Below are 25,572 nucleotides of genomic sequence, written 5' to 3'. Positions count from 1 at the left end.
TAAAGCACGTCTAAGTTTAGTCCTTAGTACCAAACATAAATAAGCAGGAAAATTGGGGGAAAATAGAGAATAGGAGACATTGATATTCCTGCAAAGGGTGAGGGGGAAATCACTCATATTCACATCTCTGTCATTCAGCCCAATATAGTGTTTTGTATGATCATTTTCTAGGTATAGGTTTTTTTTTTTTTTAATTTATTGCAAATGTAATTTTAACTCAAAGTTAAACAGTAATGTTCTTTTTAATACTCTTATGTTTATAAAAGTTTTTTTTCCTATTTTTAGATTGATATTGGTAGAAATGAGGCAAAATTTTTAAATATTCATTTGCTGACCTACACAGTATTATTTGATCTGTTGGGTTCCCTGTGAGATTGCTACATTATCTATTACATTGTTTCCGTATTACAGACAAAGAAATATACTAGTGGGACTGAGTCACATGCAGAATTTGGGACAAGGGGGTGGTGACAAGGGGGTGGTGGATGAACTTTGGTGATAAGGTAGGCCTCCACTGGAAGAGTAGACGTGAGATGGCAAGGTGAGTCCTCCTGACGCTTTGACGTGCTCCGTCATGCATCTTGATCCTATAAATTGGATCCTGTGCTTAGAGATGTAGGTCCCTGAGCCAAGAACGGGTTCCAAAAAAAAAAAAATGCATGAGAAGCACAGTGTCCTCTCACTGCTGAATCAAAATGCCCCTAGCCAGGATCATCTAGGACTTGGCCACAAAGCAAAAGTTGGAGCATCCTTGGGTAAGCAATATCTTGAGAAACTGTTTAAGTGATAGCATGTGTTTGCCAGGGACTGTCAAACTCCATCTGAAAAGAACATGGCCTTGTGCACTCATCATGATTCTTAATCTTTTTGGGGGTTGTAAATCCCTTTTGGGGGGGGTGTTTCGAAATTTGTGGACTCTTTTTCCAAAAGAACTCACATGCACATGCATCATTGTTTTTCATTTGTTGTAACTAATGAAAATGCTCAAGGTATATTTTGGTGCAAAATGAATTACCCCCAAAGGCTTAAAACCACAGTGAACATTTATTATCTCAGACTTCGTGACTCAGGAATTCAGTAGCCTCTGAACTGGGCAATTCTGAGCAGTCTCCCTGGAGGTCCTCTGGGCCCACTATCATCTGAAGGCTTGCCTGGTGCTGGAGAATCCACTCCCAGGTTTCTCAGACTCATAGTTGGGTAGGTTGGTGCTGGCTGTTGGCAAAAGTCCTCATGTGGTCCTCCCTGTCAGGTTGCTTTGATGCCCCACTACATGGCATTTGGTTCTTCTTCAGAGTATGTGATCTGAGAGAGCAAGGAGAAACCCCAGTGTCGTCTTATCACCCATGAAGTCACGAGCCATCCATTCATTGTTCATTTCCTGTTGGATACACGGGTAGCCCCATTCAGTGCATAGAGCAGGGTTTGGGGGTGGAGGGTGATGGAGCTTCAGTGCCTCTCCAGCTGGACCACTTTCCCAGCACCTCAGGGTGCTCACTAACCTGTACATGAGGATCTAGGGTTTCATCACTTGAGCATGATTGGTTAAATCATTGGCTTGGTGACTGGACTCCATCCCCAGCCCCACTTCTGTCCCTGAGGTCTGGCGGCGGTGGTGGTGGTGGTGGTGGTGGGGTGAGGGGAGGTGTTGAAATTTCCAACCCTGTAAGCATGACCAGCTCCTCTCTGGGAACTCTCTAAGGGCCCACCTGGCGTTGCTTCATTAGCATAAACTCTTGTATGGCCCAAATCAGCTCATCATGAATATGGAGAGATTCCTACGATTCCGCCAGTTCCAAAGGGTCAAGGAGTTGAGGGCCAGGAACTGGGGCCAAAGACCAAATACTCCCCCCACACCACACCACCACCATTGCACACATTTTACTGCAATAGTGAATACAGAAAAATATTTAGGCAGCAATCATGCATCATTTTTATTTTTTATTAAAAAGTCTTCCTAGTTATAAAACTAGTTCACGCTCATTGCAGAGGATTCGGGGAGGAAGTAAAAAAAAATAAAGAAGAAAAAAACCCTTTGCCACCCTCTAACCCAGTATTTTCTCTCTAGTCCTCTTTATATAGTTATGTATAACACTTTGATCTTTCCTTTTGCTTTACAAAAGTGATATTTGCTTATTGCAAAGGAATCCAAAGAGTACAGAATGTCTGAGGTTTAAGTTTTTTCAAAAAGCAATTCTTGCCTGGGAGGAGCCTTCTGTTGTCGACTGAAGATGGAAGGGGCCCCAGGGCTGGAGGATGTAGGGCAGGGCAAGAGACTAGGGTCTGCGTGAGGGCGGCAGGGACCACAGCAGGGACAGTAGCAGAAGGGCATTGTGAGGGTGCAGTGTGGAAGGGGAACTAAACTCTCCAGAAGAAAGAGTTAATTTTTATTTCTATGCTAAAATCCACTTCCTAAGTACAGCAGTGTTTTCCGGGATCAAAGGCCCTTCATGGGGTGGGAGGGAAATTAAGGAGACATTTAATAAATGGGTACAGCTGAGTATGTGTGGTTGCAGTACAATCCCAGATTTATTGGTCAGATTGTTTATATATCTTTTCCGGCCTGGACAAGTTGTTTTGACCCTGCTGCCCTGGCTCATTCAACGGCCACTTAACACTATTTACCTTGTGTGCGGCAGGTGTGTGTGATCCGCTTACCCTGGTACGGTCTGTGAGTAGAATGCACTCTGGCTAAACTCCTCGTTGCAACATCATGGGCCGGGTCTGGTAGGTCTCAGCTGCATTCCTTGGACAGGGAAAGACAAGAGGAGAATGAAACTTTCTTGAATCAACTCACTGTACAATCTCTAGAAGGAAGGAACTTAAAACCACGGAGAGCCTTAACTTAGGATAGGTTCATGTGAGCATCTGGCCAGCACCATCTTGAGAGAGACATTTTAAAGCAACCTTTCTTGACCCTGGGGGAGCTTTAAGATATCCTATTGCCCAGGCCGCGTTCCAAATCGGTCACGTTGGACAGGTAGAGCTCGCCCTGTGCCCTGTGATTCTCTTGTGGATCCAGGGTTGAGGAGTAGTCCTTAGAGGAAGGTGCCGCGGCCCTGACCTACCTGCAGCCTTCTTTGCAACGTGTGGGGCCTGATTCTTGCTTCTCTGTCATGGAAGGCTGAAATGAAGGAGACCCAAGTGTTATGATTGTCGTTAAGTTGTTTTCAAAGTGTCAGCATTTCAGAATGACTACAAACATTTGATTCAACTGTCACAATGTGTGTGTGGGTGGGTGTGTATTTAAAATTGTCATTAAGAGAGTACATATAACCAATGTTATGTGCCAGATTTTAACATTCTGAAAATTACTGACGAGTTCTCTTCTCCATGGTTTTAAATATAGTCATGAATGTCATCAGCCAGAATGTATCACAGTCACATAGCACTTTGCTCCTGTATTCCCCTCCTCTCGCTCCACCCCTCTTTTCCATTTTTTTCTTACTTCTCCTAGAGCCAAGATGGGGTTCTGTGTAAGACTTGGGGAGAAACGGTTCTGTGTGAATTGGATTAGAAGCCACAGACCTTTCCTTGTATAGCCAGCGGTTTTGAGGTCTCTCATCTTGCAGATGTCAGCTTGCTTTGAGGCACAGCCAGCTGGGCTGGCCTGAGAGCTGCCTTCCACTAGGCTTTGAGCATCCCCCCAGTCCCCCCACCAGCTGGGTCCACTTTTGATAGGTTTATGCTGGGGCAGCTGCCCTTCCTATTTGGGGATAGAAGGGAAACTGCCATGGGAGTGATCTGTAGCTAGGAGTGAAGGTAGGCACTGAAGTGTTCTTGAGCAGTCGTTGGCCAGAGCCTGTCATCTGTGGATCCAGAGCCACAGAACGTCCAGTCAATTTGGGTCCTAGTAGCAGCTCTTTATTGAGAACTCATTGTGTGCCAGGCACTGTGCTAGGGACTTTATTGACATAGCCAGTTCTGATCCACAGCTACTTCTATGAATAGAACTTGTGTGCTTTTTCTACTATGCTGCTGTGCCTGGCTACTGCTGAGTGGGGTACAAAGGGGAATGCCTCCTCCCACCTTTCGAGTAGCTCAGATACAGTGTGCTGTAACAAAAAGCCTGAGACCGAGCACTGTGTTTTGAAAAAGGTTTATTTAGCTCACGGTTTTAAAAGCTGCAACTCTAAGACTATTGTCCCCATGAGTTCTGCCTCTATGACATTGCTCCATTACAACATGGTGGATGGCATCATGGCAAAAGCCTGTGCAAGAGGTCACATGACGAGACAGGAGCCCAGAGACAAGGGAGAGGCTGGTCTTGCTCTTTTTATAAGGATCCACTCTTGTGGAACCAGTACTCACTCTTCTTGGGCCTTATCTCACACTAGGCCCTGTCTCTTAACGATATCACCACCCCTCACATCACCACACTGAGGACCAAGCTTCTAGCACATGGACCCTGGCGGGGCTGCCGAGGGACGGGACCCACAGTCAAACCATATCCAAGCTAGAGCAGTTGGCATGTAGTGAGAAGTTCAATTCACCATATTTTATCTGTGTCCCTGTGAAGGGATGCCATGTGACAGAGAACACGCAGAAGGCAGGCAGAAGTGACCTTGGAGAGCCATATCTCCGCCAGAAGGCCGGCGTCCCGGGCAAGTCGGGGCTGAGCGCTGCGGGGCGGCCTGTGGCTGTCCTGTTACACGTTTCGCTGTGCACTGTCTGCTTCCCGCACTTGGCCAGTTGGTGGGAATCTGGGCGGCAGGGATCTGCCTCGGCGCTTCATGTTCCTATCAGCGTGTGCTCAGCTCCAGCTGGCAGCAGCGTGTAGGAGCTCCGCTTCCATTTATGGAGGGAAAGGGAAGGAAGGAATGCTCCTTGGGATGGTGGCGGGGAGTAGTTACGTTTGAAAGTGTAGAGCGTAGCCCCCCCAAAAGGGCCTCTCTCCGGCCAGCCTTCTAATTAAGGAAGAAACGTTCAATTTCAGCTAGATGGTGTGAGAAGGTTGCTTTCGTTTGTTTTCATCTGAATTTGTGCCAAGGGTTCAACTTTTCCTGCTCGTTTTGTTTAAAACTTTGTAAACAGCCATTAATAATTAGATATAAAACTGCTGCCTAAATGACAGAGGGGCTAAGTGAAATTCACAAGGGTCAGCCGCCGAATAAGTAACAGGACCACGTCCTTGCATGATCAAGTTCCCACATATGCAAATTAGAGACAGTGCTTTAACCACAGAGTGTTTTAATTAATATTTATAAATCACACAGAGCCTCTGAAAGGGCCAATAAGCTATTTATATTATCATCGTGTCACACAAATAACAAACCCTCTGGAGATGGCGGCCTGTGTTTGGTCTGAAAAGTAAGCGAGTGTGTTGTGTGTGTCTGCCTCTCCTACAGGTGTGGTGTCAGCACAGCGGCAGGTCACAGTCCAGGAAGGACCCTTGTACCGAACAGAGGGCTCCCACATCACCATCTGGTGCAACGTGAGTGGCTACCAGGGACCCTCCGAGCAGAACTTCCAGTGGTCCATTTACCTGCCGTCCGCCCCAGAGCGGGAGGTGCAGATCGTCAGCACCGTGGACTCTTCTTTCCCCTACGCCATCTATACCCAGCGTGTCCGAGGTGGAAAGATCTTCGTGGAAAGAGTCCAGGGGCACTCGGCTTTATTGCACATCACAGATCTCCAGGCCCGGGACGCCGGGGAGTATGAATGCCACACGCCCAACACCGACGAGCGCTACTTTGGGAGTTACAGTGCCAAGATGAACCTAGTGGGTAAGGAGATGCTGTTTTCATGTGCCAGTGTTAGGCCTGAGTCCCCGTGTCTCGTACCGCGTGTTTATCAGGACTCCCTGGATATTTTAGAGGTCAACAGGTGGCATACGTGAACAAAATTTCTGTGCTCACTTGTAAATAATAGCATGCTGGTGTTAAAACTTAAAAGAGAGCTCATGCAAATGTTATGCACTTCAGAGGCTGACCAGACCTCCAGCTGGTGAAAGGGATTATGAAAAAATATAAGGCAAGGACTTTATAGGTGATGCTGATATAGAAATGATATACAAGATAGAGACTATTACATCAGCCAGAAGGGAGGTAAAACCCCTGTAGGGACAAAAGAGAAACTTCCTTTGCCCCTTCCAATAGGCAGATGAGTAGAATAGTTTTAGGAGGAGGTGTTCATGGGCATGAGGGTAAACTGGAGGAGAGTGACCACCCAGATAACCCAGGGAGGCCCAGATGCTTATAGGTCCCTCTTCACAGGGGAGAAGGGGATGGGGAATGAGGTAATTTTGAGGGGTAATAAGTGATTTTAGGTGAATGAACTGGCCAGTGTTCAGACAATAGTTTGTAAATTATTCTCCCTGGGAAGTGAGTGGGCCAAGAAGACGGACAGTAGCTTGTGACAGAATCTGCCCAGGTGTGGTTGCATTCTTCCGTCTTCCTCCCTGTGGATATGAGTTTAGTTAATGAAAACCCAGGACAGGGACCAAAGGTAATTGCTTTCTTCTTTGGCAGGTCTGGTCTTTATGCAGATAAGGGAATATCAGAGTATAACCTCTTGCAGCAGATGCTGCTTTCCCAGGGCCTTTCACTGAAAATAATCAGCACATGAGGTTGCCCTATTTTGAGGGGGAATTCCCTGGACTCTTTCAACTGTCAGAAAGGATGGCCCATTTGGACAGGCTCTGAGATGCCCGGGTGCTGCTGAGTTAGGAAGAGAAAGCGGCTGCAGGTCCTTGCTCAGCCCTCTGGCTGCCCGAGTAAGGAGTTGTGAACCCGCTGTCTCCCTCCATGTGTGTTGAGTGACGGGGAGGAGTGGGGGGGGGGCGTCTTTCCACGTTGATGGCCCTGGCCACGGTTTTACAAAGCTAGTGTGAAAGGTTAACAAGATCAAGGCTGTTATTTCTCTGCTCAGGTCTTTAAATCTCTGGTTTTTTATTATCACAATTAAGCAGGAGTGTTGATGGTTCTTTGATTAACAGCAACACGGAGTTTTGCTTATTTTTTTTTCCTTCCTCAAATAACAGGAGGACTTTAAGACCCAGTTCTGAGATATACAGGGAGAAGATGCCACACTGGTTGTGACTGGGGTGCCCTCATCAGAGAGAGGGGTGGTATTTAATCTCCAGAAAGATGTAAGGATCAGGGTCAAATTCCCACCATGGGAACGCAGGGCAGTCTCCTCACTTGCCTGAGTCCTCCCACACTGTGGCTTCCTTCCAGTGTGGACCATTTTGGCTGAAAAATTATATGTGTTAAAAGTAGGGCCCGGGCGTGTCGGCGCACGCCTGTAATCCCAGGGGCTTGGGAAGCTCAGGCAGGAGAATCGATAGTTCAAAGCCAGCCACAGCAAAAGCGAGGCACTAAGCAACTCGGTGAGACCCTGTCTCTTTATAAAATACAAGATAGGGCTGGGGATGGGACTCAGTGGTTAAGTGTCCCAGAAATAGGGGATAGTGAGGATTTTCTCTGCAAAAATCAAAACAAAACCAAAGCTTTCCAAGGGCAATGCGTTGTTGATTAAGTTGTGGAATAGAGAGGACAGTGAGTTGAGGAATAGGGAAAATGAGGCCAGCCTTTGCAATTTCGCAAGGCCCTAGGCAATTTAGCAAGGCCCTGTCTCAAAATAAAAAGAGCGAGGGGTGTGGCTCAGTGGTAAAACACTGCCAGGTTCAATCCCCAGTACTAATGAGTGAATGGATAAAGGAAGGATATCAAAGCAATACGGAAATCAACAAGAAGTCAGCGAGGTGTGGTGGTACACACCTGTAATCCCAGTGATTCAGGAGGCTGAGGCAGGAGGATTGCAAGTTCAAAGCCAGCCTCAGCCACTTCTTGAGGCCCTAAGCAACTTAGTACGACTCCCTTTCAAAATAAAGTAAATAAAAGGGCTTGGGATGCTGCTCAGTGGTTGAGTGCCCCTGGGTTCAATTCCTAGAAACTCCCCCCGCCAAAAAAAAAAAAAAAAAGCCTTATTAGACTTAAAAGAAAACTTTTTTGACACATTATGTTTAGGAGAGTTAATTTATCACAGTTAATTAAACTGTTAAAGGTAAGTGTGATGTTTCCCTGCCCCCTGAGTGTGTTTCACAGCGAAGCAGAAAACTCTTCCTGTGTATCACCTTTCAGGGTTGTCTGTGGCCTTGGGACAACTGTCAGAGGCCGACTCCGTTGGGAACAGAGGAACAGTCGTGCCTGTGTACACAGAGCAGGGACCTTGCTTCCAGTGAGTCCCAGACGCTGTGGCTTTGTGTCGGCTCACTATTGGGACGTTTTGTGTTGCAGTGATCCCAGACTCCCTGCAGACCACCGCCGTGCCCCAGACCCTGCACAAAGTGGAGCAGGATCCGCTGGAGCTCAGTTGCGAGGTGGCCACAGAGACGGTCCAACACAGCCACCTGTCTGTGACCTGGCTCCGGCAGAAGGGTGGCGAGAAGCCGGTGGAGGTCATTTCCCTGAGCCGGGACTTCATACTGCACTCCAGCAGCGAATACGCCCAGAGGCAGAGCCTGGGGGAGGTGCGGCTGGACAAGCTGGGGAGGACCACCTTCCGCCTCACCATCTTCCACCTGCAGCCTTCTGACCAGGGCGAGTTCTACTGCGAGGCCGCTGAGTGGATCCAGGATCCCGAGGGGTCATGGTATGCCATGACCCGGAAGCGCTCCGAGGGTGCCGTGGTCAACGTCCAGCCCACTGGTCAGTTTCTCTGAGCCTCTTGTCCCTGTTTGTCACCTGGTAGCGAGGGTGGTCAGACACTGGGAGGGTGCGGGGACATCTTTGGCTCTCATGTGAAGTTAGAGATGATCTTGCCCGCAGCTGGAAGACACAGGGACATAGGTCTCCTGAGACCTGGTTTTCCAACAAGTTCCAGACAGGTACTGCCCAGGCTGAATCTTGCCTGTTGTCCTGGTTTCTTTACCTACACGCTATTGTACATTTTTTAAAAATATGGAATTCATTTTAAAATTTGAGAAATTTCACAGAAAGCAATTCTACGTCATGACTCTGGTTCCCATTCCTGTTTAGCCACATTCGATACCCCTTTGCTGGTATTGCCCTTCTTCAGGTACCAATTCATAGAAGACCTTGTGGTTATGAGCCTTTCATTGGAGGCCTAGAATTATGAACTATAGAAATTATTACTTTTTATATTAATATTTCTTTAGTGGTGTTTTACAATTCCCAAACTGCTTTGTCATTTGTTGTCACGATCCCTCAACAGTTTTGTCAGGTGATTAGGTAGGAGCATTTCCATTCCATAGGTGAGGATGTGGAGTACAGATTACTTTATGGAGGGACCTGAGGAAGAGGCCAGTCCAAAGAGCACCGTGTCCCACCATAGATGCTTTCTCAAGGAAGACCTGGGTAGGGCCCCTCAGGAAGTTGGGTGATGTGTTGAAGACTGTGGCAAAGTGATAGTGGCCTGGTGAGCTGTATTGATCTCCGGCTTCTCTTGGTGTCTACCACTCTAGGCTCCTGAGCCTGCTAAGCTCCAGGTCAGAGCCAACAGCTCTTGCTATGCTTATTCGGGGCTGGGAGCCAGGATCTCCTGTGGGCTACCAGCCCCTGGCTTTGGTTGGAGGATGATCATTAGGTATCCTGAAAGTGACAGTGGCCTGTGAGCCTTTCCTTGTGTTGACACTCACCACTGGTGAGGACTTTGGTGGTCCTGGTGAGGGAGTGGAGATTTGGGTTATAGATGGGCTTCTCTCATCAAGACCTTCTCTTGACCTCCTTTCCCATTTGTTATAGTCAGTTGTCTTGGTTCTGTGTGGTTCCTCTGACATTCAAGAGCAGTGCTTCAGACTCACCAAATTGGACCCTTTATGGGCCTCATCCCAGAGTCCTGAACCAGGGGACCCTTGGGAGGGACCTGGGAATCTGGGTTTCTGGTGCACTTCTCAGGTGATTCTTCGATTGTCTACAGTTTGTCAAGTACAGCTCTAGAGGGAATAGGGCGGAAGGGCTTCTCTGGACATTTATTTAGTGGAGGGACCCCAGGTTTGAAGACTTTTACCAAGGGATTGGGTTCCTAGACATGGAACAGTGATCCGCTCTGTAGGACCCAGGGCTTTTAGCCTCTTCTGGATCTTCTGAAGTTAAGAAGTCTACCAAAGGGGCTTTATTTCCTATTTTGAATCTTAATGCTTTTAAATTAGGTTGCATCAGTTAATCTTCTTTATTTTAATCTTACCAATTTGGAATTAGGACTTTTTGAATTTGCCCTGCAAACGTATCTGGACTAAGCCAGCAAGGGGAAAATTAACATCACCAAAAGTCGATGACTTTGTGTTCCTGTTCAGGCTCAGTGGTTGCATGACTAACTTTGTCCTTTGCTTTGTTCATTTTAGTCAACACCAGTCAGTCTCTACGGCACTGAAGTCGTGGTGCAAGGCCATAGGGGATGCAGAGATGAGTAACACTTAGTCTCTGTACTTAAGAGTACTTGCAGACCTGGGAACCAGTGGCCAAGGAGAAGGTGCTGAGTGCTCAATAGCATTTGCAGAGTGTTCTGGAAACACAGTAAATGCAAAGATTTTTGCTGCTGTGATTTTTCCCTGGATGGAATATTGGTTAAGAAAAATCCAAGAAGGTTGGTGACTTGATCTGTCTCAAAGCTTGAGGAGATGGAAAGAGGAAGAATCTGAAGGCACAGAATGATTTGTTTGGCAAGTGGAGAAAAGTCATGCATGACTAGATGTTGAGTCGTAGGTATGGGTGGTGGGAGAAGAAAGGAAAGGTAACCTAGGGCCCTAGATCCTGTGGTGTGGAACTTGGACTTGACTCTGTGGACCAGGAGTTTCCAAGCCTGGTTCTTTCTTCTGGGAACTTCCGAGGGGAAGACACCGAGGAACCCCCGGGAGGTGCCTGAGAAGGTCCACCTAGTGCATACACATGTCCGTATGCATATGTGTGCATCCTGGGGCTCAGGGGGAGGTGTGGGAGGGCCTTAGTCTTCCCCTCTTGCTTCAACCGTGTTGGGCAGCCAAAAGATTTTATATGAAGAAAGGAGTTCTCCTTCCACTGCCTCCTGATAAAATTTGAAAAGGGCAGGATAGAGATTTTTAAGCAGTTAGTGACCGATTAGGGGTTTGGAAGGAAGAACTTACGGGGGCCACCTGGAGGCTGCCCAGACAGGTTGGGTTTGAGGTCAAGAGACCTGGTAGAAAAGAGCTGTTACAGCTAGAGCAGTGGCAGTGGCCTGGAAGGGATGCCGTGACCAGAGGCCGAAGGATGGAGGACTTGATGGAGGGAGGAAGCCAGCTGGAGGGAGCCCTGGGGCTGGGCCTGGGGCTCCTGTGGTTCTGGGCACCGTGGGGAGGTTGGAGGAAGAAGCAAGGGTAATGAGACCTGCAGAGTCCTGCTTGAAAGTCAGTTGGGGTGACGCTGGCTGTTCTTTAGTCAAGGAGTCCATCCCTCAAACTCTTAGAGAGATGCTCAAAATGTAGAAGGAGGCCTGTGAGTGAGGAGGACCCAGGGAAAGCCCGTGTGGCCACAGGAGGAAGAGGCTCAGGAGACCTGTAGAGGGGGTCCCTGGGGGGTCAAGGCTCGTTCCAGTGAGAGACAAGACCAGAGTGTTCAGGCAAGCAGGAGGAGAAGCCGAGGGGGAGACGCCAAGGATCCCAAGGGACTTGGGGGGCTCCAGAGGCTGAAGCACACTTGAGAAGAGCCTTTGCTTATGGTGGGGTGGCATAGGTTGAGCCACGGGTGCCATTGGCTAGGTCAGTTACTTGTGGGAGAAGGGCCAGAAGCCAAATTTCAGTGACCGGGACTCGAAAAAGCCTAAATTAATTACTGTCCATTTACTTGACTGGACATAACCGAAATCTAATTGCTCTTCTGAAAGGGGGCGGTGTTACATATCCTCAACCTGGGAGCATGAAGACTTCCCTGAGCCAGCGGGCATTCCCCTGGGATGCAGTCTTTGGCTGGCAAAAGAAGAAAGCCAGTTGCAGCCAGCCTGACCCAGGGCAAATGGAAATTTCTGAGGTCTAGTGCACCCCCCATCATGTCCACACTGGCGTTTATGTGGAAGGAGTGCTTTTTTTAGCATTGATGTTGGGTTGTGAATCACTGTACTTGGGCTGACCAGAGGGCTAATAACAGAGCAGATAGCATGGACGCGGTCCCACGTGGGTGTGCTCATGTGGGCAGATGGTGACAGAGTAGCCACGTCTTTTAATACTGGTTTCTTGGGAAGGGGACGCATTGGCAGGCACCGATACATTGGAGGTGAGCCCTGGAGTTGTTGAGTATAGTTTGCTCTGTCAGGAGGTTTGAGTAAAGGCAGGAAGGAGTTAAGTTGCTGGAGAGAAGGGATGTGTGGGGCAAGACACTGTCCCACTCGGCAGGGGAGTGGGGATGGGGAACGGGTGGGTGCAGAGCTGAGCTGAAGGAACACACACGAAGTATTTGGGTCACGATTCCTGTGTTTTCTCAGGGAAATGGGATTCTCCTCTGCTGAAAGAGTGGGTGGGATCAGGGACGAGTGAGGCAAGGGTCCTAAAGATAGATGGTGGTTCAGACTGAATGCCATAGAGGGAGGGCAGTTCATGTCGAGACTATGAAGTCTACAGGGAATTCAAACAGCGTTGCGATGGGATTTCCCTTTGATGTTCTCTTTTGGAGGAAGGAGGGGAATTTGGGAAGTGGTCACAGCCAGGGCTCTGTGACTCCATGTCCTAGGACAGAAGTCTCCTCCATCCCTCAACTCCTACGTCTTTCCCCTTACTTCTGTGTGGGTGCCTCTGAGATTGGATAACCGCCTCGTGAGTTAACAACTCACTGTGCACCATCATATAGAATGTGGTCCCCATGACGAGTCCTTCTTGCATCTCTCCCCCGTGCCTGGTTGGACACCCAGCTCTTTGGAGAGTGCTTGGGTTCCTTGGCTACTTCGAAGGTGGTCAGGCTGTCAGTGGAAATGGATGGGCACAGCCCACATTTAATCTGGCAGGTGATAGGCCAGCGAGAAGATGTTAGTTTTCATTTTCCCTATGCCGTGCTGTTGGGGCTTGTCTTATCCACGTCTTACTTCCAGTATTCACATAGGGGTTGAGAGAGAATTTCAGTAGATTCATTTTTGAGTATTTATTGGGATTGGGGTCAGCACCTAGGCCACCATAATTTTTTTCTCACTGACGTGTGAGGTAAATCCTATAATATCTGCTGAAAATACTTGCAGTGGCATTGCTTCTGTGGATATTCAAGGCAAGACCTTTGCAATCTGCCATTTAAGTGATATCAGGAGCTCCTATTGGGTTCGGGGGAGTCTAATCTAGGGCAGTATAAGCTTTGAACAGAGCCTCATTGGTCTTAACTGAGATAACAAACTCCTTGGAGTGTCTGGGTCTAGGTGGGACTTTGTGATATTCATGGGTTTCTTTGGGCCTCAGGTAACCTGGGTCTGAATTGGATTTTCTCTCAGGTGCCGGGACCCTTCCCTGTGGTTAGCATTAAGAAGGGCCAAGGGAGTAGGGTTTTTCCAATGTAGTTTATCTGCAACCCTCATTCTCCTAGAACAATTCAGTCTTTTTTATTGTTATTTGTTTTCTCAGACAAAGAGTTCACCGTTCGGCTGGAAACGGACAAGCGTCTGCACACAGTGGGTGAGCCCGTGGAGTTCCGATGCATCCTGGAGGCCCAGAACATTCCCGACCGTTACTTTGCTGTCTCCTGGGCCTTCAACAGCTCCCTCATCGCCAGCATGGGGCCCAACGCCGTGCCCATCCTCAACAGTGAATTTGCCCACCGGGAAGCCAGGGGACAGCTTAAAGTGGCCAAAGAGAGTGACGGTGTCTTTGTACTGAAGATCTACCACCTGCGCCAGGAAGACAGTGGGAAATACAACTGTCGTGTGACTGAGCGAGAGAAGACAGTCACTGGGGAATTCATTGACAAGGAGAGCAAGCGTCCCAAGAACATTCCCATCATAGTGCACCCCCTCAGTAAGTAGAGAGAGCTCTATGTGCTTGTTCCCGTTGGTCCCTGGTTCCGTGCCTAGAGCCACTTAGCAGGAGAGAGAATACAGCTGGGGTGGGGGAGTGCAGGGAGGGTGGACTGCAGCGTTAGAGCAGAGCAGAAGAGAGCCCCTCTGAGTCCCTCTGCCTCCTCTTGCCCACCTTCCACGCCCAGCAGGCCCCCGGGTTCACAGGCATCAGGCTTGTGTGTCTCAGCTGGAGATGGGCACCAGCAGACCCTAGCTGGAGCAGCTCAGGGTAAACGCCAGCCGTGCCAGCTCTGCTTGGAGCAAGACCAGGATTCCTGGAGAGCTGATAGCTCCTGAGTGGGAGTGGCGTCCCAGGAGAAGTGGGTTGAGGCCTGTCTTGAAATCTCACCGAAGGAGAGTTGGTCTTTTAGGGGAGGATTTTAAATGATGAAGTGCATTCTTAAGAAGGGTTTGCTGTCTGGGTTTTTCTAAGTAGAAAGGTGGGCATTTCCCACTTGTTTCTTCCCTGGGTTGGAAATTGCTCTGATCAAAGTCAGCGGGTGGTAGAGGTGTCATTGCCAGCACAAAGGAAAGGAGCAGTTAGGGGATGGTCGGGGTCTCCCACGTCCTCCCGGAGCTGGCCTCGGAGGAAAGCCCAGCCTCCGTGAGGCTGCTGCAACAGGCCCCGCCTCCGTGCAAGCTGGCGTTGTCCGGGTGGGGTGCAGCCCTTGCTGGGGACTCCGGAGACCACCCAGTGTCTGGGCATGTTGTGTTCCAATGTCCATAGCGTCAGGTTGTTCTTATTAATCTCCTGTCTCTCGTAGTTCTGTGTAGTAGAAAGATAATAAACACTTAACAATGCTCTGATTGTAAACGAGAGGATGAAGTTTTAAAAACTAACCTTTAACCTTTCCTTAGCTGCTCAAACTGTTCTCTCAGTCTTCTAATGATTTCCTTTACATTTTTATTTACACCTTTACATATTTAAAATATTTCTCTCCAAGTGGAAAGTCAAAAATAGACTTGGGATTTGCGATTTTTTTTTTCTTCTCCTCAACAGGGTTATTTTCTTTCATGCTTGTTGTGTTTTTAAAAACCACACAGGTACACACACACACACACACACAGACACACACCTAATTACCTTGAAATTTCTTCTGTTTCTTTGACCTTTTCCCCTGTAATGCCTAGCATGGTGCTTTGCATAGAGTAGGTGCTTGCCGAATATGTGTATGGTTGAAACTGTGGAATTGAATGCCCACTCTTCTTTACCATTTTCCTGTCTGTCTGTGCTTGCCTTAACCACGGACTCTCTACTTTAAAATCTACAACTAATTCCTCCCTTATTAAGGATCCAGCGAAGGGCAGCCACACTGTTTACTTCCTGTATCTTTTGTACTGAAAGATTTCCCCCCACCCTTTCCAAGAACCTGTTTGATGATCTGTGGCCTGCTATATTGCTTTTCCAGCAGATAACTGGGTAGTTAAAGTCCCCCAGCACCACCAGATCCTGCCCCAAGGCCACTTGGGTAAGTCTACCAAAGAACAACAACAATCACATCGGTAATGGTGATGATACCTTGGATTTGAATGGCGCTTTTTCTCCGAAGAGTCCAATGTGATTCTGCTTAAATTATCTCCCTCTTTGCTCCCACCTCTTAAATCCCTGTGGAGGTCGATATTATATCCATCCTGTGATACAAAGAAGTCAGAGCAGCACAACAGAGAAGTGACTGAGCCCATTGACCACTCAGGGGTTAAGCTTGCATTGCGTTAGAGATGTTCGCTTCTAACTCCAGATCCACCGCTCTGCGCTTGGCCTGTGCTACACCATCAGCCTCCTGTTTTGAAGTTTCATTTTTGAACCTGCACTCAGATCCTCATTAGTTCTGTCCTAGTTTTCACTTAATCCAGAGAGTTTTAACTTGTTGGTTGCCTTTTTATAGGCCTTGGAGTCCTTGTAAACAGTCAGAATGGGCATCACGGCAACAGGTCTGTGCTCACCTTTGCCTCGCCTGCCAGAGTGGTTTTCCTCCCAAACCGTGTGGTTTTTCCAAGCTTGCTCCACACAATAGCCAGAACTTATACCAAAGTCCACTGGGGTGACAGTAGGGTTAAGAGTGACATCCTGCAAACCATTCTTCTGCATGAGACAGACAAAAGGATGTTCTCCCTCGATGCCGAAGATGACCTTTCATCCCTTACTTTGAATCAACAACAGTGGGGATGAGCTTTGAACCTAAAAAGGAATATTGATATCATTAATGATGATGAAAAATAAGTATCTCTTCTCCCTCTCAGCATCTTGACCCCAAGAAGTAGGCACAATCAGCATCTTCACTGTGTACATGAGAAATCAGAGTTTGAGTGGGTTATGAAATGACACCGGACTTACAGAGTCAGGAAGTCGTGAGCTTAGCCAGATCCATGCTTTTAACCACCAGTGCTGCAGCTCTTCAGGAGCCTCCTCATATCCTTGAATTGTCTCTGCAAGACCCTCGAGAGAAGTTGTCCTCCGGGGAAGTTGCTATATTCCCCACCTGTCCAGCACCCCTCACCACACCCCCCTCCCATGTAAAACAAGCAAATCCAGAGTAGGTAGCAAGCACACACACTGTAAGAGGAGCGCAACGCTGAGCCTCAGTGCTCGTCTTTGTCTTTTTCTGCCTATGGGAGACATAAAGAGGAGAAAAGATTGATTCAAATGCATTGTTATGTGTACGTGTGTGTTTCCCTCAGTAATTGGGTGCGCTTCTTAATCGGGGATTTGATTGAATTGATTGGTTTAAAATCACTGAACATGTTTTTGTGTGAGTGGTCTCCAGAAAACTGGAGCCAAATTAGTTATGGCGCTGCACTTTGTGTTCCTTAATGCTTACAGGCCTTTTGAACTCACTGTAGATAATCGTATAAAATAGCGTATGCACCATTCACATAGATGAAAATGTACTTGCTGTTTACGAAAACAAGGAGTTTTTGCAAGGAGTAAAATTAATCATGATCATGGTGGGCACTTTTGAAAAGCTGCTCTGTTAGGTGATCCATAGGCATTGTCTCATTTACTTTTTACTATTGAAAAGTTCTACAATTACAGTAGCATTCTACCTGTCTTACCAAAGAAGTGATGGAGGCATGTAGAGTTTAAGTTATTCAGCTGAGTGAGATTGGCTGGCTAAGTGAGTAGCTAGCCTGAGGTGGGAAGGGAACGGGATTGTCTTCCCAACTTTGATTGGCGGAGTCTTTCGAGGTAGGGAGCAGAGGAACCCAGGGCTGAATGAGGACAGGGAAGAGAACAGTAGATGACAGGCCCCTGGCTTTGGTTTATTCCTGTGTTGATGAAAGTATGAAAGCTCACCCCCGTGCACTCTGTTAAACTAGACCATCTGTGCTCCGTTATTATCCACCCTCAAGCACATGCCATCTTCCAGATACTTCCTGACATTTTTTTTTACTTCCTAATATTATCCTGAAGGACTCAAATGGCACATTATGGATATTTAACTTTGATTTGACTGCTGTAGCACAGGATGGTGGGAAGACCGAAGTGCAGCAGGATTTGGGACTTCCTCATCTTGCTAAAAATTCAAGTTAAAAGTCCTAAACTCCAGCTGAAGAGGTTACCCCCATACATTGTTTTATGCCTTAAATGTCATGTCCTTGTACTGCGATTCGGTCTCAGGTCCCAGAACCCCATTATCCCAGTTCTCTGTATGTAGCAAAGAGCATCCTGGGTCATCAGATCTAGAGTCACAGGAGCAGTACCCAGAAAGAGCCAGGTCATGTAGCAGCGAGTGTCACAGTATTTTTATTCTCCATCAACAAACATGATTGCCTTTGCACCTCTCCTCCGGTGGCATCTGTGGGGAGGGCACCATGGAGACCATAAAGCCCCCAGTGTGGCACTCTCTCCTCTCCACAGAGAGCAGCATCTCCGTGGAGGTGGCCAGCAACGCCAGCATCGTCCTTGAGGGCGAGGACCTGCACTTCTCCTGCAGTGTCCGCACAGCCGGCAAGCTGCAGGGCCGCTTCTCTGTCATCTGGCAGCTCGTGGACAGGCAGAACCGCCGCAGCAACATCATGTGGCTGGACCGCGATGGCACCGTGCAGCCGGGCTCGTCCTACTGGGAGCGCAGCAGCTTTGGGGGCATCCAGATGGAGCAGGTGCAGCCCAACTCCTTCAGCCTGGGCATCTTCAACAGCAGGAAGGAGGACGAGGGCCAGTATGAATGCCACGTGACCGAATGGGTGCGGGCGGTGGACGGCGAGTGGCAGATCGTGGGGGAGCGCCGAGCCAGCACCCTGGTCTCCATCACTGCTCTCGGTAAGCGAGTCCCGGGCGGTTATGGAGGCTGCTCTGGTGTTGCAGCACTCCACCTAGACTTTTATCGGTCTGGAGTTCTCGTAGGGAGGCAATGGCACTTCAAAAGTCCTTGATTGAAGGGAGTCTTCGGGGTGGTAGTGGCAAGGTTGAGAGAACCAGCAATGGATGGGGGAGCTCCTGGGGCCCACAGTTGCTGGGAGCAGTTACTCATCCTGGGACTGGCTGGTACAAAGGGGTGTTTATCAGTATTCTAGCCAGGTTAGTGTCACCACCCAAGAGGAACATGGCCACTGCCTAAACTGGCCTTGCAGAGAAGGAGAGGAGCCCTCAAAGTGGTAGCGCTGGGTAGAAAACCCCACGTCGCCATTTATTTGGCATTTTACTCTGTGTGTGGCTGAGTCTAGGCATTTGAGCTTAATTGTCCCCTTGAATCCTCACCTAGCCAAAGGGGGACATGTTCATTTTACAAGGAAATGGAGATGAAGACAAGCTCGTTTGCCCAAGGTGGTGGCTTTTCAATGACCAACCCACAGTCTGAACTCAGGAAACAAACAATTCTGTCTTAATATTTTTCAAGGTCTGTTTTTTTTTTTTTTTATTATCTATTCCTCTATAAGGCCCCTACTTAAGAAAGCCATTTCCTCATTGCACGAAAAGATATCTTGAGATTTGCTAAAACCAAAGAATATTAGATTTGCTTCTCATGGGGTGGTTAAAGAGGCTTCTGTCAACTTTTATCTGTCAAAGCCAATCAGCATATTAAATTTTAAAAGACCAGCCTGCTCCTTTGCTGGGAAGATAACGTGGCGTGGCACATCTTCTGTTTACCAGGAAGCTGGCCTCAGTTATCCTCAGCAAAACTTTACGTGTCATTTCTGGGGACCATGTCACTGCGTTCCCACAGGGAGGGCTGGTGGCACTGTCGGAACACCCAGTAAAGAGCAGCCCCAATGGATTAGCCTGATACCAAGTCCTCCACTTTCTCATCCCTCTGAGATTAGGATTACATTTGTTTTTATAAGCTTAATTCCAAAGGTGGACCTGCTGTCTGTAATAATCAAACAGCTCGGATTTCTGCCTCCCAGAACTCCTCTAGTGACCGAGTTTCCTAATCATTGCTGCCCCGTGCTCAGCACTAGTGTGGACCTTTGGAGACAGAACTTTGGGTAAAGCTCCAGGCATCAGTACTGATGTTTCTCCCCACCCACGGTCCTGTGAGGTTAAGATGTCTGAGGAGTGGTTGGAGTTTGGACTGTTTCTCTAGAGGTAATTTCACGGTATCGGGTCATGCCCAGAGTGATTTCAAACTCACCACGTGTCTGGCCAGTCCCACAGCCAGGTCATACTGAGCAGCCTGCCCTGGGCTCTGGTGCCTCAAGATGCCTCTGGCTAAAGCCACATCAGTGCAGACCAAAGAGGTGGATTAGAAAAGTGCAGGAGGGCCCCCTGGACTAAGGTTGTCTCTTTAGTCTAAAATAAACAATGACCCACACACAGATTTTCACATTGGTACAACTAGGGTATGGATCTGCTCAGCCGGGAGGTGGCAGCCTCAAGGTTGTGGATGAGGTTGTAAGCGGGGCATCTTCCCCACACCTGCGGGCCTCAAGACTGCTCAGGTAGGGCGGCTTGGATGCTGTGGCACTGTGACCGTGGTGCGCCAAGCAGATCTTGTCCCCCAAGGCCCTGTTCTACATCACTCTTGTGATAACATGCAACACACAGGTTATAGCCATTTAGTGTTTAAGGATGGGCCTCTGAGTCTGAAATCTTTCTTTTAAGAATATATAGTAGGAAATCCAAATTGAAGATCCAGAGTTCTCAGCAAACTTTGCCTCGTTATTCACTGACAATCTCCCATAGAAAGCCCAAAGGTTCATTCTGTATGTCCACTTTCACCTATGGATTTTAAAGTACTTGACTTGGTATCTGTTTTGTTTCCTGAACAAAACACATATTTAACAAAATATGTACCCTGTGTCAGGAACTGTCCAAGTATTTTACAAATACTTCTTTGTTTAACTTTCACAAACCCATTTTACGTATGAGGAAACAAAAGCAGAGAGAAGCTAAGTAACTTGTTGTCACACAACAGGGAGGTCTCACAGTCAGAAGGCTGGCTCCAGAGTCTGTGCGTTTAACTACTGTGTTACGCTTCCCATGGGTAAAGCAACCTCAAAAAGCCCCTGGAATCAGTACAGTCAGGTCTGCAGCCTGATGGTGCTATTTACTAGCATTTTAACTTTGGGCAGTTTAATTTCACTGTGCCCTGCAAACAGGGACAGTAAGCTTACCTGTCCTGCAAGGTTGATTCAGTGAAATATGTGAGCAAAGCATTGGGCACTATGCCTTTCATGTAGATGGTGCTGGATACATTCCGGCGGCTCTTAGATCCATGATTACAATGGTACCCTAACATGAACTAGCTTAATTGAGGTGTGACCATTAGGGATTAGTCATGCTCCTTCATTCTGTAGGGAGTGTCCAGACTCACCAGCTTACTGAGATTGCAAGCCCTGAATTCAGGACCATTGTCACCACCTGCTGAACATCATTCCCTCCTGCTGGGCATCCCTTACTGCCTCCCTGCTCCTGGACTTTGTGGGGGAAGTGGAGCAGGAGCTGGGGGCCTCTGTCTGCCTCCCTTCCAGGGCACCCATGCACTAGGGGGCTAGGGAAAGATGTCCAGGTGGGTGGGTGTGCACTTCTTGCTAGCAGTGAAGAAAATTGGCTTTGGAGCTTTTTTTTCTCCAATTTTTGCGCAGAATTCTGGGATTTCAAGGAATGGCCCTGGCTACATGGAATCAGCCCCCCACCCCCCACCCCCCCAGCGAATGATAGCATCCAACTCTAGAGGAAGGTCTAATGCAAATCCATGTGACAGTCTCCTGAAAGGGTCTGGGCTCTAGAGTTTCTCCAGGAATTGCCTAGACCTCTTTCTGTGAGGTCTTGTAAATTGTCAGTTTGTGCCTCCATATGACATAGAGTTTTATAAACCCTCACGTGAAAAGAATGTTCCAAAGAGAGCTGGTGAGCCTTGTCTTGGCCAGGAGCGCCACACTGCCCCAGGAAAGCCAGGTGCCTCCTCTGGCTGATTCTCTGCTCTCTTCTCCAGAAACGGGCTTTGCGGTCACAGCCATCTCCCGGACACCAGGGGTGACCTACAGCGACTCCTTTGACTTGCAGTGCATCATCAAACCTCACTACCCGTCCCGGGTCCCCGTGTCAGTGACGTGGCGGTTCCAGCCCGTGGGCACTGTTGAGTTCCATGACCTGGTGACCTTCACACGGGATGGAGGGGTCCAGTGGGGGGACAGGTCCTCCAGCTTCCGAACCCGGACCGCCATCGAGAAGGCCGAGTCCAGCAACAACGTCCGTCTGAGCATCAGCCGGGCCAGTGACACAGAGGCGGGCAAGTACCAGTGCGTGGCTGAACTGTGGAGGAGGAACTACAACAACACGTGGACGCGGCTGGCGGAGAGGGCCTCCAACCTGCTGGAGATCCGCGTGCTGCAGCCAGGTGGGTGCTGCCGGCCCAGGGCGTCCCTGTTATAGGACCTGTGGGATGTGCACTTGCACTGTGTGTGAGACTTTTTTTTTTTTTTTTTTTTTTTTTTTTAATTTTTTATTGTTGGCTGTTCAAAACATTACATAGTTCTTGATATATCATATTTCACAATTTGATTCAAGTGGGTTATGAGCTCCCATTTTTACCCCATATACAGATTGCAGAATCACGTCAGTTACACATCCATTGATTTACATATTGCCATACTAGTGTCTGTTGTGAGACTTTTGTTCTTGGAAAACAAATTGTTACTTTTTGATTTGTTCTTTTTAGATATTCATGGCAGTGGGGTGTATTTTGACATACGTACTTGGGACTATCCCTTCCCGTTCTCGTGGTTATGCATGATGTGGAGTTACACTGGTCGTCTGTTCACACATGAACATAGGAAAGCTAACAACGTGAGATTTGAGGACATGAGCTTGCATGACACAGGAGACCCGTGAGGAGGGACAATACGTGTGGGCTGAGCCCTGCCATAGCTTCAGTTTCCCAACTCAGAGAAATTTCAAGTCAATAAGAAGTTGCAAGAATTGTGCAATGAACCCTGATCTTCTCTTTCCTTGATGGCCAGTTCTTGATGTCCCACCACACTTGTGTTGTCCCTCTTAGTATATTTTGGTTGTTTCTGAAGCATTTGAGGGTAAGTAGTAGACATCAGGACACATCCCCCTGAATACTCAGGCATGTAACTCTAAGAACAAGACGTCGTCCTACCCAACCACAACACCACTGCCACACGTGGGTATTGAGTGTTAGTGAGTGGTCCCTTACTTACCTTTCTCCAGTTGTCCCAATATATATTGCCCTTTGGGATATGTGTGTGTGTGTGTGTGTGTGTGTGTGTGTGTGTGTGTGTCTGTTGTGTGTGTTTTCTTGCCAACAAAGGATTCAGAGAGCGTGCATCACATTTAGTTGACCTGTCTCTTTAGACTCTTAATCTAGACCAATTCCCCTTCTTGTGTGTTTGTGTGTGTGTGTGTGTGTGTGTGTGTGTGTGTGTGTGAGAGAGAGAGAGATGATATTGACCTTTGTGGAGTCTGCAGGCCAGTTGTTTTCTGGAAATCTCCATCTCTTTACTCAACCTTATCTCCTATAGTCTTTGCAACAATTGTGTAAATGAGATATCATTGTCCCCCTTTGTAGACAAGGAACTCAGAGGGGAGGGGAAAGGAAAGGGGATGGGCTCTTTTTGAGCATCTGCTTCATGCTAGGTGCTAATCATCAGTTACTTTCTGAGAATTTTACAACCTTGGGAAGGATGCATTAGCCTAAGGTCTCCTAGCTGGTCAGTGGTGGAGGTGGGATTGAACTCCTGTGGTCTTTTGTCTGTAATGTTTCCTTAACCCAGGTTCTCTCCATGAGTTCCTTATTCCATGGAGTGTGAGACCTCTCAAAGTAGAGATAAGTAGAGTTTGGGGGTTTCTGCCATCTCCCACCTCAGGGCCTTCCATGAACATGGAGTGGTAGCTCAGTAATGTCCTGCTCTGTGGGCTTTCCCCGTCTCTCCTGGTGGCCTGCCAGGTTAGAGGCTGGTGGAGGGGGAGCCCAGGCTGCAGGCTCCTGCATGCCTCCCGTTGTCCAGCCCGTACGCAGGGTAGAGCAGTCACCCACACACTGAAAGGTGAGAGTGGACCTTTGCAAAGACTTTTTTTGTGACTTTCTGCCCCGACCATTTTGCAAAGATGATTTAAATGCCTTGGAAAAAAAGGATTTTTATTTTTTTCTGCCCACTAAGAGCTGCGATTAGTGCCCTACCTGATCTGCTGGCTGACTTTATATAGCCACAGGGTTGTTTTCAGCCGTGTGAGGTTAAATAATGGTAATGTCTGCGTTTTTCCTTCCCCGTCTTCTGTCGCCATAACAGAGGCCTGTTCTGTACCGGTCTTGTAACAAGTGAGTTGTATAGATGATGAGATGTTCCCGGGTCAATTAGAGCCTGAGGCTGGGCTGAGAAGGGCCGGGGAGAGGATGTTCTTAAGTGGCGTTGCAGGTTAATGGCAGGTTAAGCGGGACACATTTGATGTGAGCCCTTGTTGAGGAAGCTCTGAGGCCCCCACTTGCCTGCCCTATTGAAGAGAACATTGGGATCATAATTGTGCCTTTTGTTGTCTCCCCTGTCACTCAAGGTCTGTGTTCTGAGCAGCAGTGGCTGTCACATGGTCCTGTGGCTGTGGAAGGTAGAGCTGAGGCTCCCAAGACCTTGCCTGTCATTGCCTCTCTGAATAGGCTCCTGATATTTGCTCCTTTCTGTTGCGACTTGGACTCTTGGGTCTGAGTGCCTCAGGGATAAATATAGAGTTGGGTCATTGAAGGCTCTCATTATTTGGATTCTGATTAATTCACAGTAGCGCTAAAAATAGAAAGGGACAAAAATGAATGAAGTTCCACCTGGGCGCTAGGCTCTGTGCTAAATACTTACACTTTCTTTTTAAACTCATCCCACAGGCTGATCATGTGGATGTCTGGGTCCCCATTTTGCTAGAGAGGAAACCCAGTGGTTCGGAGCCCTGATGGAGCCACCACCTCCTTAAATGGCAGAACCGAGAGGCTTGAACTGAGACTGGAGCCCGGTTCCCACTGACTTGTGCACATTTGCATTTTCCATCATAACCGTTCCATCGCCTCCTAACAGAAAAGTAGCTGGAGAGTGCAGGGACCCCGCCTCTGCTCTCAGGACTGTCCTTGAGCCTTATGTATGTCGGGTGGCTTCTGTTTGTGTTTTCACTGTACAGTGAGGACCAGCAGTGGTTGGCCCAGGGGACTTTCGAGCATCCCTGGGCTCATAATGTTGCGAGCCCTCTGCTCTTCTAAAAGTGCGCCGTATAGTTCACTTTCCTGACCCTCTGGAGGCTGGGAAAAGCAAAGGTAGGAGCTCGAGGCCCCTCTTGACTCCCAGCGTGGCTGAGGCACCAGGGAGAGTGCATGCCCTTAAGTGTTGCTGTCTCTCCTTATTAAATATTTATACAGTTAGCACTTAATATTTTCCAAAGAGCTTCATGTCCATTTCTCCTCTTTTTCCTAAATATGTTGGTTGGTACTGGTGTTTTTATGTTTTGGGGACATAAAAGTGGAAAAGTACGTGAAGGCTGACTGTGTGTCAGAGACAGTACTGAACACTTGGTGTGTATTATCTCACTGAATCTTCACCGCAAGCGTGAAGATCCTGTTTGAATAATGAAGTAGCAGAGGCTCAGAGAGATTCTAATTTTCCTAAGTCAGATAAGCAGTAAGTGGGGAGGCTAGGGTTTGAATGTAGGTGTGTCTTATTAAGAGCACTCAGGGTGGGAAGAGTTGGACACCTCCTGAAGCCTTATAATCACAAGTTATGTCTTTTGCATTCAGCTGATGGCACTCTTTATAGAAGAGGCTTCCCCTTGTAGGTCGCTAGTGCAGAAGAGTCTTGTCACTGGTGAGGCTAGCAGTCACAACAGCAGTGGCACCAACAGCAAATGGTGACTTTCACCATTTCTTGTGTGGCCATCACCATCCTGAGTGCTTTGCATGCAGTATCTTACTTAATTCTTTCTTACTCTGTGCACTGCCGCCGGGAATACTGCCTCACCCATTTTACAGAAGAGGACAGTGCAATAGGGGTTAAATAAATAGCCCAGTGATTCATAATAATGGGCAGAGCCAGGATTCAAATCTGGACAGGCAGTCTGGAATCCAAGTTCTTAATTTTATTATTTTATGTACTTTCTAGACAAAGTACCATTTATTTATTTAATTATTTTAGGAATCCTTTGGCACCACGTACTCTGTGTGTGTGTGTGTGAGTGTGTGAGTGTGTGTGTATGTG

At 48.0% G+C, this 25,572-nt stretch overlaps 1 protein-coding gene across 1 annotated transcript in view; it reads left to right on the top strand.

The window, feature by feature from the left end:
• Positions 1-5,621: 5,621 nt before the first annotated feature.
• Positions 5,622-25,572, top strand: part of Igsf3 (immunoglobulin superfamily member 3) — a 37,557-nt gene continuing 17,606 nt past the window's right edge. The window contains exons 1-5 of the mRNA XM_071618781.1: positions 5,622-5,723; positions 8,238-8,648; positions 13,511-13,900; positions 17,801-18,202; positions 21,318-21,722. Of these exons, the coding sequence (XP_071474882.1) occupies positions 5,711-5,723; positions 8,238-8,648; positions 13,511-13,900; positions 17,801-18,202; positions 21,318-21,722 (1,621 nt within the window). The 5' untranslated portion in view covers positions 5,622-5,710. The remainder of the gene's footprint in view (positions 5,724-8,237; positions 8,649-13,510; positions 13,901-17,800; positions 18,203-21,317; positions 21,723-25,572) is intronic.

The sequence above is a fragment of the Marmota flaviventris genome, chromosome 10, assembly GCF_047511675.1.
Source record: "Marmota flaviventris isolate mMarFla1 chromosome 10, mMarFla1.hap1, whole genome shotgun sequence".
NCBI lineage: Eukaryota > Metazoa > Chordata > Mammalia > Rodentia > Sciuridae > Marmota > Marmota flaviventris.
Note: the sequence above shows the minus strand (reverse complement) of the source record. Positions and strands in the feature narration are given on the sequence as shown.